The 14,384-nt window shown below is 31.2% G+C and overlaps 1 protein-coding gene across 1 annotated transcript in view; it reads left to right on the forward strand.

The window, feature by feature from the left end:
* The window catches only part of LOC139495273 (adhesive plaque matrix protein 2), a 227,403-nt gene extending 213,384 nt beyond the window's left edge, over nt 1–14,019 (forward strand). The window contains exons 16-17 of the mRNA XM_071283550.1: nt 13,317–13,433; nt 13,934–14,019. Coding sequence (XP_071139651.1) covers nt 13,317–13,433; nt 13,934–13,965 — 149 coding nt within the window. The 3' untranslated portion in view covers nt 13,966–14,019. The remainder of the gene's footprint in view (nt 1–13,316; nt 13,434–13,933) is intronic.
* The last annotated feature ends 365 nt before the right edge of the window (nt 14,020–14,384 follow it).

The following is a 14,384-nucleotide window of genomic DNA, read 5'->3' on the forward strand; positions in this document are numbered from 1 at the left end:
TGTTTTAAAAAGTTACTTAGGAAAACGTGTTAGTAACAGAAATTTTGATACTGATATCTTAATTTTGTAAACATGTGCATGTTTTATCTGACCTCTTTGTGAATATCCAATATAAATTAGTAAAAAAAGTATGAATGCAAACAGTGAATTAATAAGATAAGCGAATAATGATATATTGGAAATTCATGTTTTCAAAATGGCCATCATTCAAGATGACTATCAACAAATCAATATATATGAAGTCCTCAGATGACAGTCCTTGTCAATTGATGAATATACCATATGACTGTATAATAATTTTCTGCAGCAAGCGCTTAACTTATAAGTCAAAGTGAACGCGGTTACTAAGGAAATGCAAATGTGTGAAGGCAGTATTAAGTTGTACTACTCTATGTTAATCTGGAGGACAATGTGATAGAATATGATAAACAGAGTGTGGTTTGACAAAACATGTACATGTACATTTCATTTTATTGTTAGATATTTTTAACGTCAATTGAGAAAATTTGAGCAGTTGATGTTCTTATAACATTACTTGTATGACATAAAATTCATTATGTCTGCAATCAAGGTTTTTGAAAGTTGTTTCAAATGAACAATATCAACAAAACGAATTATCCAGTAATCAGCCAACTATTATAAACGACAAATATTTTCTTGCTTTATTTCTACGTATTAAATAAAATTCTCCTGTTATTCTATGTTGAACAAGCGGTGGCACGAATATTGCTTTCAGAGTAATAATTCATTTTACAATGTTTTATGATCCTCCTCGTGTCCGCGTTTTAATGCTTTTGTACCCGCTACAAAACAGAAGAATAACTAGGGGAGGGGGATAGGTTAGCTTTTTGTCCTGTTTATATAGCTCAAACAAATACATTTGTATATATCTTCCATAATGCATTTTTTTTTATTATATCGAATAATGACTACATATTTTGACTTAAAACAAAATTTCAAGATGGCCACCATTCAATATGGGTAAAATTTCCAAAACTTTTGTTCTACAAGACAATTGGATTCAGCACTGTTCTTCTATCAACCAGATTTCATGTCAATATCTTCTCTAGTATCATTTTCATGATTTTCTATTATTAATCTATTGAGATCAAACGGCCGCCATTTTAAAATGGCCGCCTTTTCCGCCAATTTCGATTTTCAGATTGGGTCCATAGCTTAAAATGTTGTTCATGACATGTACTACTACTATGCCAAATTTCATACTTTTACCACAATCTGAGCAATTATGTCAAAAATCTGCACAAATCGACTGGACTATAAATTTGATATTGTATTTAATGAATACGGTTCTATTTTCAGAAAACGCCTGTAAACCAAACCCCTGTAGAAATGGTGGAAAATGTTCAGCAGACAAATTTGGAGACTACACATGCGATTGTCGTTCCGGATATTATGGTCCAGAATGCGAGAGTAAGGAGGTTATATCACATACTAACGGAAATTAGGGACTTTCTTGATATTGCTTTGGTTCTCTCAAGGAAGCTATTAAAAAAACAGTTTTAAGTTGCAAAGTGTAAATCATCCCTTATCAAATTTTACGTATGCCTTTTCGAGTTGGTTTGCCGTTATTGAATATCTGTATTTTCGCAACTACAATTCTGTCCCCTTTTCCCAGAATGTGATCAACAGAATTAAACTTATCCTGGGTTTGTACTTACATGATCAAAACGACGGGTTCAGCTTGCGATCACTATCGGTTTTAGTTAACATTTAGGGGTTAGAAATTAATACGTGAAAAAATAGACGAACGGAGATAGATAAAGCAGAACTATTTCCATCTAAAGTCAACTTTGCATCATAGAACTGAAACAATAATTTCCAAAATAAATAATGTAATTGATCAACAGGAAATTTCAAATTGATTGAAAAAACTCATATTAGTATCGAATAAGCTCATCATAGATACCAGGAATAATTTTAATATTTACGTCAGACGCGCGTTTCGTTTACAAAAGACTCATCAGTGACGCTCGAATCAAAAATGTTATAAAAGGCCAAATAAAGATCGAAGTTGAAGAGCATTGAGGACAAAAAAAATCCTTAAGGTTTTGCCAAATACAGCTTACTTAAAAGGAATCCATTGCTGAGGTAAAAAAAAACCTTAGTTTTTCAAAAATTTAAAGTTTTGTTAACAGTAAATTTATAATTATTAACATATCAATGATAACTCAAGTCAACACAGAAGTCGAAACACTGACTGAGGTAATTGCATTCAATTCAAGAGGAACAATTATCAGAATAAGCGTCTCCTACTATGTATATAACACAAGCACAAAACTAAATGTACGATGTTGTTAATTTTTTAACCAGGTACCTGCTGTTGGCTATCACTCGTTTTGTTTCTCTGTCCTATGTTTTCACCAATTTATTTGTATTGTAGTCCAGTCATGTAATGTTGTCATTTTAATGTTGTAATTAACATTGCCATCAAAGCGGGAGGTTTGTCATGCCACAAAACCAGGTTCAACCCACCATTTTTATCTTAAAACCTGTACCAAGTCAGGGAAATGGTTCGTTTCTGTGTGTGCTACATTTTGATGTTGTGTTTCTGTTGAATCGTAGTTTTCTTATATTTGTTGCGTTTCCCTCAGTTTTAGTTTGAAACTCGGATTTGTTTTTTTCTCTATTCATCTATGAATTTCGAACAGCTATACTACTGCTGTCTTTATTTGTATCTAATTTTATGAACATTCATAGATATATGATTTTTACTTCTCATTTATAGAATATATATGTGCCCCAAATCCATGTAAAAACGGCGGAAAATGTTCATCTAATGGCCGCGGTGGTTACACATGTAAATGTACCGGAGGATACTATGGTCCTACATGTAAAGGTAAGGTGTAATATGTATTATCACACCTCGCATAAATAATGACGTCATGCTTGGTTAAACGCCGTCACGGGATGACATCCGATGGGTTCAAATTGTGTTAGTAGATTTCAAATAGAGTTTATGACGTCACGTTTAGTATTACTAGTGACTTATTGTATATCATTACTTATATTTATATATAACTTAACAAGACAAGTACCGTATGCAATACATTTGTTAGTCAATTCACCTATGACCCCACAAAGATCTATTAATGGAAAGTGAAATCCATGAAAAGATTTGAATTGTAATTACCCTTTATGGATCAGTAGGGGGTCAGTAGCAAACCAAAAAACTTATTATATACATTGTGTATTTATATTTGACTTTGAAATACTTACTTCTCTCCACTGTAAGTTCTTTTCAATTCATTGTAATCAAGTCATATTGATAAACTTGTGTAAATGTATTCATTTCTTTATGAACGACGGGGAAATTTCGAAATATCACAAGCAAATGAGGGTATCAATTGAGATGTATCTTTACTTTTGGTAAAACGGTAATTGCAATTTAGTAAAAATAAACGGATAAAAAATAGTGCAAACTCCAGAACAGTAACACTAACGAGACTTTTGCTTTACATGGAGTGTAATTATGCCAATTTGATGTGTTCAAACTTGGCTTTTAGGGATCTGGAAATGCTCAATTTTTCTCTTTGTTCTGAATTTTTTTTCGGGATCGTAAGATTATTATACATTTTTAAAGAGTTGAAAGCTCAAGATGTAATTGGCTGATTAAAAATGTACCCCAACAAAAATGCATGTTTTCTTCAATGCATTAACATTGATACCAATGAAAAATATATGAATCAACAGTATCCCATATATCGTCGCTGGGCTTCTAAAATATTTCGTATATGACTTTTTTGGCTAAAAATACATTTTGACACCAATGGTCTGGGCGGGAGGAAATCTTTGCTATTACAAAATAGCATACAGTTAGACCAATCAAAATGTGTGAAATAAGACATATTGCAAAATTGCCAATGTTAGTTGTTTGTAAAATTTGCTTCCAAATGTTGCATGAAAACTTGAAAATCGTTGTAGAATGGCTTTGGGAAAAAAAAATTGTACATTTCTTTATTTCAGTGAAAATAATTTAAGGATAATTCTTGGATAATCCAGAAATGTCAAAGTTTTTATTTCACTGCTATTTACAAAAATGTTCAAGTTCACAAACGACATTTTGGAAGCATGCATTTTGTCATATTTTTCAAAGCCTGTTTGTGAGAAATTTTTTTCTTGAAAAAATTGTAATTTACAACATTTTAGAACCCCAGCGACGGTATATATTGTTTTATCTACTATATGTTCAAACACTATGTCGTATTAACAATGTAATTGATTTTGATACTTTTTTTTTAAATCTGCATTATTTTCTTAGTCAATACTACAGTACTTTCACCTTTAATTGTTAACTTTGTATACATTGCGTCTTGGATAGAAATTTGTTTCATTGGCACTCAAACAACATCTTCTCATTTATATACTAGTAGTACATGCTTGTAACCCCAATCCATGTGACTTGGAGTTTATTATTTCGTGATCATTCATAACAAGTATTCTTATATACATAGTTAATGCCTGTAAACCCAATCCATGCAAGAACAGTGGCAGATGTGTCAACAAAGGCAGTAGTTACAACTGTATCTGTAAAGGAGGTTATTATGGACCTAAATGTGGAGGTAAGATAATAAGTAATGTGTAATCATGTGCAGTATGTGTAATCATATGCAGTATGTGTAATCATGTGCAGTATGTGTAATCATATGCAGGTTATGTAATCATGTGCAGTATGTGTAAATAATACATCAATCTAAATTACTCAATATCAATATTCAAATGCTTGTATCCTACGTTATAGTCAAAGATTGAAAATTATTTACGTAATGAAATGCATAACTTTAATGAATAAGAATACCCAAGGTGGAAAGGGAATAAAAAATTGTAGTAAAAATTTTAATTTAAACTAGAAAAAACAATAAAACAATAAAGTCAAAAATTAATCAAACCATTATGCATATGTTTAACAATGATGAAAGAAATGTTTCCTTCTAACTAAGTAACCAATGCCTTATTATATCCACTTAATAATAAAAGAATTTGGTTAAATGACAGTTATTTGTAATTCGACACACTCGAACCACATGCAAGCGTGCAAAACACAGCCATTGCATGTTGGTTCTAGTTTTTTTCTCTATTTTGCTTAAAGCCGTTAAAAAACCGTTTGAGATATGATGACAAGATTATGCTTAATTTAAATGCGTATAAAAGTCTTTGTTGTATTTTATAAGTTTCACTCTTTTGACAGTGTTGTCGACTTTGTTTTGTGCATTTCACAATTCATCAATCATTTTAAATTTATGTTCATCTCAGCGTTTCATTAAACATTACATAATGACGTTGATTGTTTGCTTTGCTTTCCTCTCATTTTCTTATTGCGATGTCATTTAAAAAGATGTCTGATGATTGTATTCAGATCTTTAGAAAAGAAGAAGAATTAAGTTTAGACTGCGTATCGTGCAACAATATAACAGCATCTATTAAAATATCTCGTTGATATCTTTTTCATCAGTCTCGATGGTTTCCATGTGACTTGGAATTTTATTGTTTCGTGGTCATTCATAACAAAATATTCTTATATATATATATAGTTAATGTCTGTAAACCCAATCCATGCAAGAACAGTGGCAGATGTGTCATCAAAGGCAGTAGTTACAACTGTATCTGTAAAGGAGGTTATTCTGGACCTACATGTGGAGGTAAGATAATGAGTAATGTGTAATCATGTGCAGTAAGTGTAATCATATGCAGTATGTGTAATCATGTGCAGTATGTGTAATCATATGCAGGTTATGTAATCATGTGCAGTATGTGTAAATAATACATCAATCTAAATTACTCAATATCAATATTCAAATGCTTGTATCCTACGTTATAGTCAAAGATTGAAAATTATTTACGTAATGAAATGCATAACCTTAATGAATAAGAATACCCAAGGTGGAAAGGGAATAACAAATTGTAGTAAAAATTGAAATTTTAAACTAGAAAAAACAATAAAGTCCAAAATTAATCAAACCATTATGCATATGTTTAACAATGATGAAAGAAATGTTTCCTTCTAACAAATTAACCAATGCCTTATTATATCTACTTAATAATAAAAGAATTTGGTTAAATGACAGTTATTTGTAATTCGACACACTCGAACCACATGCAAGCGTGCAAAACACAGCCAGTGCATGTTGGTTCTAGTTTTTTTCTCTATTTTGCTTAAAGCCGTTAAAAAACCGTTTGAGATATAATGACAAGCTTATGGTAAATTTAAATGCGTATAAAAGTCTTTATTGAATTTTATAAGTTTCACTCTTTTGACAGTGTTGTCAACTTTGTTTTGTGCATTTCACAATTCATCAATCATTTTAAATTTATGTTCATCTCAGCGTTTCATTAAACATTACATAATGACGTTTATTGTTTGCTTTGCTTTCCTCTCATTTTCTTATTGCGATGTCATTTAAAAAGATGCCTGATGATTGTATTCAGATCTTTAGAAAAGAAGAAGAATTAAGTTTAGACTGCGTATCGTGCAACAATATAACAGCATCTATTAAAATATCTCGTTGATACCTTTTTCATCAGTCTCGATGGTTTCCATGTGACTTGGAATTTTATTGTTTCGTGGTCATTCATAACAAAATATTCTTATATATATATATATATATAGTTAATGTCTGTAAACCCAATCCATGCAAGAACAGTGGCAGATGTGTCATCAAAGGCAGTAGTTACAACTGTATCTGTAAAGGAGGTTATTCTGGACCTACATGTGGAGGTAAGATAATGAGCAATGTGTAATCATGTGCAGTAAGTGTAATCATATGCAGTATGTGTAATCATGTGCAGTATGTGTAATCATATGCAGGTTATGTAATCATGTGCAGTATGTGTAAATAATACATCAATCTAAATTACTCAATATCAATATTCAAATGCTTGTATCCTACGTTATAGTCAAAGATGGAAAATTATTTACGTAATGCAATGCATAACTTTAATGAATAAGAATACCCAAGGTGGAAAGGGAATAAAAAATTGTAGTAAAAATTTTAATTTAAACTAGAAAAAACAATAAAACAATAAAGTCAAAAATTAATCAAACCATTATGCATATGTTTAACAATGATGAAAGAAATGTTTCCTTCTAAATAAGTAACCAATGCCTTATTATATCCACTTAATAATAAAAGAATTTGGTTAAATGACAGTTATTTGTAATTCGACACACTCGAACATCATGCAAGCGTGCAAAACACAGCCATTGCATGTTGGTTCTAGTTTTTTTCTCTATTTTGCTTAAAGCCGTTAAAAAACCGTTTGAGATATGATGACAAGATTATGCTTAATTTAAATGCGTATAAAAGTCTTTATTGTATTTTATAAGTTTCACTCTTTTGACAGTGTTGTCGACTTTGTTTTGTGCATTTCACAATTCATCAATCATTTTAAATTTATGTTCATCTCAGCGTTTCATTAAACATTACATAATGACGTTGATTGTTTGCTTTGCTTTCCTCTCATTTTCTTATTGCGATGTCATTTAAAAAGATGTCTGATGATTGTATTCAGATCTTTAGAAAAGAAGAAGAATTAAGTTTAGACTGCGTATCGTGCAACAATATAACAGCATCTATTAAAATATCTCGTTGATACCTTTTTCATCAGTCTCGATGGTTTCCATGTGACTTGGAATTTTATTGTTTCGTGGTCATTCATAACAAAATATTCTTATATATATATATAGTTAATGTCTGTAAACCCAATCCATGCAAGAACAGTGGCAGATGTGTCATCAAAGGCAGTAGTTACAACTGTATCTGTAAAGGAGGTTATTCTGGACCTACATGTGGAGGTAAGATAATGAGTAATGTGTAATCATGTGCAGTAAGTGTAATCATATGCAGTATGTGTAATCATGTGCAGTATGTGTAATCATATGCAGGTTATGTAATCATGTGCAGTATGTGTAAATAATACATCAATCTAAATTACTCAATATCAATATTCAAATGCTTGTATCCTACGTTATAGTCAAAGATTGAAAATTATTTACGTAATGAAATGCATAACCTTAATGAATAAGAATACCCAAGGTGGAAAGGGAATAACAAATTGTAGTAAGAATTGAAATTTTAAACTAGAAAAAACAATAAAGTCCAAAATTAATCAAACCATTATGCATATGTTTAACAATGATGAAAGAAATGTTTCCTTCTAACAAATTAACCAATGCCTTATTATATCTACTTAATAATAAAAGAATTTGGTTAAATGACAGTTATTTGTAATTCGACACACTCGAACCACATGCAAGCGTGCAAAACACAGCCAGTGCATGTTTGTTCTAGTTTTTTTCTCTATTTTGCTTAAAGCCGTTAAAAAACCGTTTGAGATATAATGACAAGCTTATGGTAAATTTAAATGCGTATAAAAGTCTTTATTGAATTTTATAAGTTTCACTCTTTTGACAGTGTTGTCAACTTTGTTTTGTGCATTTCACAATTCATCAATCATTTTGAATTTATGTTCATCTCAGCGTTTCATTAAACATTACATAATGACGTTTATTGTTTGCTTTGCTTTCCTCTCATTTTCTTATTGCGAGGTCATTTAAAAAGATGTCTGATGATTGTATTCAGATCTTTAGAAAAGAAGAAGAATTAAATTTAGACTGCGTATCGTGCAACAATATAACAGCATCTATTAAAATATCTCGTTGATACCTTTTTCATAAGTCTCGATGGTTTCCATGTGACTTGGAATTTTATTGTTTCGTGGTCATTCATAACAAAATATTTTTATATATATAGTTAATGTCTGTAAACCCAATCCATGCAAGAACAGTGGCAGATGTGTCAACAAAGGCATTAGTTACAACTGTATCTGTAAAGGAGGTTATTCTGGACCTACATGTGGAGGTAAAATAATAAGTAATGTGTAATCATGTGCAGTAAGTGTAATCATATGCAGTATGTGTAATCATGTGAAGTATGTGTAATCATATGCAGGTTATGTAATCATGTGCAGCATGTGTAAATAATACATCAATCTAAATTACTCAATATCAATATTCGAATGCTTGTATCCTACGTTATAGTCATAGATTGAAAATTATTTACGTAATGAAATGCATAACTTTACTGAATAAGAACACCCAAGGTGGAAAGGGAATAAAAAATAGTAGTAAAAATTTTAATTTAAACTAGAAAAAACAATAAAACAATAAAGTCCAAAATTAATCAAACCATTATGCATATGTTTAACAATGATGAAAGAAATGTTTCCTTCTAACTAATTGACCAATGCCTTATTATATCCACTTAATAATAAAAGAATTTGGTTAAATGACAGTTATTTGTAATTCGACACACTCGAACCACATGCAAGCGTGCAAAACACAGCCAGTGCATGTGTGTTCTAATTTTTTTCTCTATTTTTCTTAAAGCCGTTAAAAAACCGTTTGAAATATGATGACAAGCTCATGCTAAAATTAAATACGTATAAAATTCTTTATTGTATTTTATAAGTTTCACTCTTTTGACAGTGTTGTCAACTTTGTTTTGTGCATTTCACATTTCATCAATCATTTTAAATTCATTTTTATCTCAGCGTTTCATTCAACATTACATAATGTCGTTTATTGTTTGCTTTGCTTTCCTCTCATTTTGTTATTGCGATGTCATTTAAAAAGATGCCTGATGATTGTATTCAGATCTTTAGAAAAGAAGAAGAATTAAGTTTAGACTGCGTATCGTGCAACAATATAACAGCATCTATTAAAAGGTCTCGTTGATACCATTTCCCCCAGTATCGATGGTTGAATTTAATTATTTAACTCGCTCGGCAATCCCCGCGTTTTAAAATTGAAAATTTATCTATTTTGAGTGGAAAAATATCGTATCGTACTCAATGCAATGGTAGATAAAATTTAGAATGGAAACGGGGAATGTGTCAAAGAGATAACAACCCGGCCATAGAGCAGACAACAACCAAAGGCCACCAATGCAACGTGAAACTCCCGCACCTGGATGAGTCCTTCATCTGACCCTTAAACAAATAGAGTCTTTATTTATAATTCAACAGAACATGTTTGTAAACCTAATCCATGCCAGAATAGAGGTCGTTGTGTTCGCTGAGGACGTGATGGTTACAGATGTAAATGCGTAGGTGGATATTCCGGTCCTACTTGTGATGGTGAGATACCAGTTTACACATATAAATATGTTCATGAATTAGTCGTTTTAGAATCTAATGAATTGTGGGTAATATTTACACAAACGTACACCAAAACGTTATGATTGGTTTGAAACGTTCCTTACAATTGAAATTCAAGCAATGGAGTAACGTTGTTTTTATTTTGGCGGACGAACAATGAGATTACCCATAATCCTTTAGATTCTGAAATAGCGAAGTGATTTATATGTTAATATGAAAACTAAACCTCGAAAATAAACAAGAACAATTAAACGAGAAAAAGACTATATGCGTTTGGCAGAAATAAAAGTTCGGTTTTAGTCGCTATCTTATATAATTTTGTATCTTAATTCCATTGATGCTTACTCATACTTTATGTTTAATTCTGATTCTCATGACTATATTTTATTTCATACACGCTTTCTGTAATAATGTTATCGATAAAAGAAAATCATTGGAAAATACGGTTTCATCTTCCTTCGAGGGGTACAGCTATCATTTTAGTGGAATTTTTGTAGTCATATAGCTCTTCAACTTTTTTTGTTTTTGTACATCTCTTGCTTTCAAATATTTGGCTTTTGTGATAACCTGTTGAGGGCAAATGTATACATGCGCTACAGATGCATGATTTTAAAAAAACTGTTATTTTCATTTTTTAGAAAATGTATGTAAACCCAATCCATGTCAAAACAAAGGCAGATGCAACCCTGACAACAGTGATGATGGGTTTAAATGTAGATGTTTAGGAGGATACACAGGTCCTACATGTGAAGGTAAAATATCATCATACGTTACGTTCAAATTCAAGCTTTCGGTTTGTTAATGTGAGGGAAATAGTTATAAATGTAGATGTAGTGGAGGATACAAAGGTCCCACATGAGAAGGTAAAATATTATCATACGTTATGTCAAAATGCAAGTTTTTGGTTGGTTAATGTGAGGGAAAGAACAATATATGTAGATGTGTAGGAGGATACAAAGGTCCCACATGTGAAAGTTAGATATTATCCCTCTTCATTTAAAAATGCAAGCTTTTGATTGGTTAATGTGAGGGAAATAACAATATATGTAGATGTGTAGGAGGATACAAAGGTCTCACATGTGAAAGTTAGATATTATCCCTCTTCATTTAAAAATGCAAGTTTTTGATTGGTTAATGTGAGGGAAATAGCAATATATGTAGATGTGTAGGAGGATACAAAGGTCTCACATGTGAAGGTTAAATATTCATGATATTATCATACTCCATGCTTAAATAAGAGATTTTGATTGGTTGATACGAGAAAAATGGTTATCAATGTAGATGTTCCAAGGGATACTCAGATATTACATTTAGAGATCACTTATTATAATACGGTTCTTGTTACAATGACAGATTATGACAAAATTATCAGTAGTTATTTCAATGCATAAAAACTTAAATATTTTTTCTTTACTGAACTCAGAGTAAAATAAAAAACGGAAAGTTCCTAATCAAATGGCAAAGTAAAATGATAAAACACATCAAACGAATGGACAACAACTGTCTTATTCCTGACTTGGTACAGGCATTTTCAAATGTAGAAAATGGTGGATTGAACCTCGTTTTATAGCGCTAAACTTCTCACTTGTATGACAGTTGCATATAAGCTCTGAAATTATACAAGCTTTTTCACTACGTCACAAACCTCTTGAAGTTTTCTGGCGTGCTATCAACAATATATATTGTGAATACATTGTTGTATACTTATGACCTTTGTTTTGCTACACTCGACACAGACAGGAATTTGTCTAGATGAATGCTTTCCCCCCGGACTGCATTAAATAGCGACACGATGTTTACTGTCTCCTTGATTACTTTGTTCAATTCGCCTTTTCAGAATCCAATCCTCATGGGTAATATTTTCAAAGTGTATACCAAAACATCGTGATTGGTTAAAAATGTCATAAACAATGGAAAGGTTACCAATGACGTGGCATTATTTTCATTCTGGGGTACGAACAATGAAATTACCAATGATTCTTTAGATTCTGAAAAGGTGAATTGTAACATGAAAGTCTGTTCCTTTGTATTGTCAAATTGTAGAGATGAAAGTTCAATTTAGAATCAATTACTTTCATTTTTGATTTTTCCATGTATCTTTATGTTCATCAATATATGATATATATATCACATCGTAATGTGGAATTGTCATTTTTAAGATTAATCAAACCCATGTAACACAAAACCTTGCAAAAACGGAGGAAAATGTAATTATAATGGAAATACTTATACCTGTAAATGTGATTACGGATATCGTGGAAGACATTGTACTGCTAAAGCATGCAAGTAAAGAAGTATTTAAATTCAAACATCTATATCAGGGTGGGGTTGATTAAATTGATAGTAAATGACAAAACATACAGCAGAAAAGGCCAGAAATAAAGAAGTATAAATAAAAATTAGGAAAAAGTACGGCGAGAAATACCAAGGATGATTAATCTATAATTCAGTTTGAAAATATTCAGTTCAAAATAAACATTACCAACCTTATAAAGGCTAAATTAGGACAAGCTGATACTTTAATTTCTGTTTGAAGATAAACCAAACCCTTGTGTTGTTTCAAAGCCATGCAAAAACAGAAGAAAGTGTATTTGGAATGGAAAAAATTATAGATGCAAATGCGCATATGGATACAGCGGCAGGCACTGCACTAAAAAATAATGTTTGTATAAGAGTAAAAAAATCAAATATTATAGTCTCAGAAATATGCTTGGATTTAAATTGAAACTGATTTCGCGCAGCTTTTCCTGCATTTCATGAAATGTGAAGTTACTCGAGCAAATTTTACCAAATTCATATATATTTAAACAGATGTAAAAATTGTTCGTGTATAGATCGCAATTAATAATATGTTTGCGATTCTTGAGTTCAGTTATCTTATTGTCTTATATTGTCGCATATTGATTTAAGCATACTTAAATAACATTTAATCACTTTCCATTTGTTTTATGAAAAACATCAATGCTATGCAACTTCGTACTTTATTTGACCTTCTGACTGTGATTTTTTCGAGCTTTACTTATGTGTTTAAGACAAAAGGCGAGTGTGACGAATTGATTGATAAGGCTGGTATCTTTGATGTGTTTCTTTTATATTCATCAGATGATTGTATATGACGAATTGTTTCACTTTTTAATTTGTAGATAACCCATGTGCTTCAAGACCTTGCAAAAATAGAGGAAAGTGTACTGTTAAAGGTACCGGATATGTGTGTACATGTGCAAAAGGATATAGTGGCAGACATTGTGCCCTTACATCACGTACGTATCAAATAGTGTGCTCTTATGTCATGTGCGTATCTAATATTGTGCTCATATACCGCTGACGAATCATATATTGTCCATCAAAGGTAGTGCTCTTATGTCACGTTCGTATTAGATATTGTGCTCTTATCTTACGTACGTATAAAATGTTGGCTCGTATATCAAGGACGAATCAAATATTGCTCTTATATAACATATAAACATACATTGGGCTCTTAAACTACGTACGATTTAATCAACGCGACGTCTTCAACAATGGATGATAACAATGGATGGCTGTGGGATTTTTTGATTTAAAAGTTTTGCATAACCAGGACGGAAACATGATAATTTGAAAGCAATAGGAATCTTTCACTTCAGATATCAAAACAAGTACACATGATAAACAGTTATTATTTTTATTTGAACAAGTTATAATGTCTTTACAACTTAAGAATATATTGATATCACATTGTTTGTCCCATATTTATATTAACTGATATATTTTTATTTTGCAGCACCATCCTACGACGATGATGACGAGTATTAAGTTAATCTAGAAATTTAAAATTGTTTTTCATTATTAAAGGCTATTTGATATTCATATATAAATTGTTATCTTTATTCTTATACATCTTATTACCATGTTGACAATAATGCGTGATCAAAACAAACAGACACAGCAGAAACAATGTCACAAAACCAAACACTACCCAAATCACTATAAAAATATAGTAACATGACAGCAAAGGAAAAAAAACCAAAACGGCGTATGCTTTTTTACTATAAACATCAACTGTATAGATAAAGTGATGATACAAGAGTTGTAGTCCTGTGGTATAACAGTAGGGATGTACGTTTAGATCAAGATTTGAATACAACATGAATACAAAGACATGACAGCAAAGGGGAAAAAAAGCAAAACGGCGTATGCTTTTTTACTATGTACATCAACTGTATAGATAAAAT

This window comes from Mytilus edulis, chromosome 11 (assembly GCF_963676685.1).
Source record: "Mytilus edulis chromosome 11, xbMytEdul2.2, whole genome shotgun sequence".
In the NCBI taxonomy this organism is placed as follows: domain Eukaryota; kingdom Metazoa; phylum Mollusca; class Bivalvia; order Mytilida; family Mytilidae; genus Mytilus; species Mytilus edulis.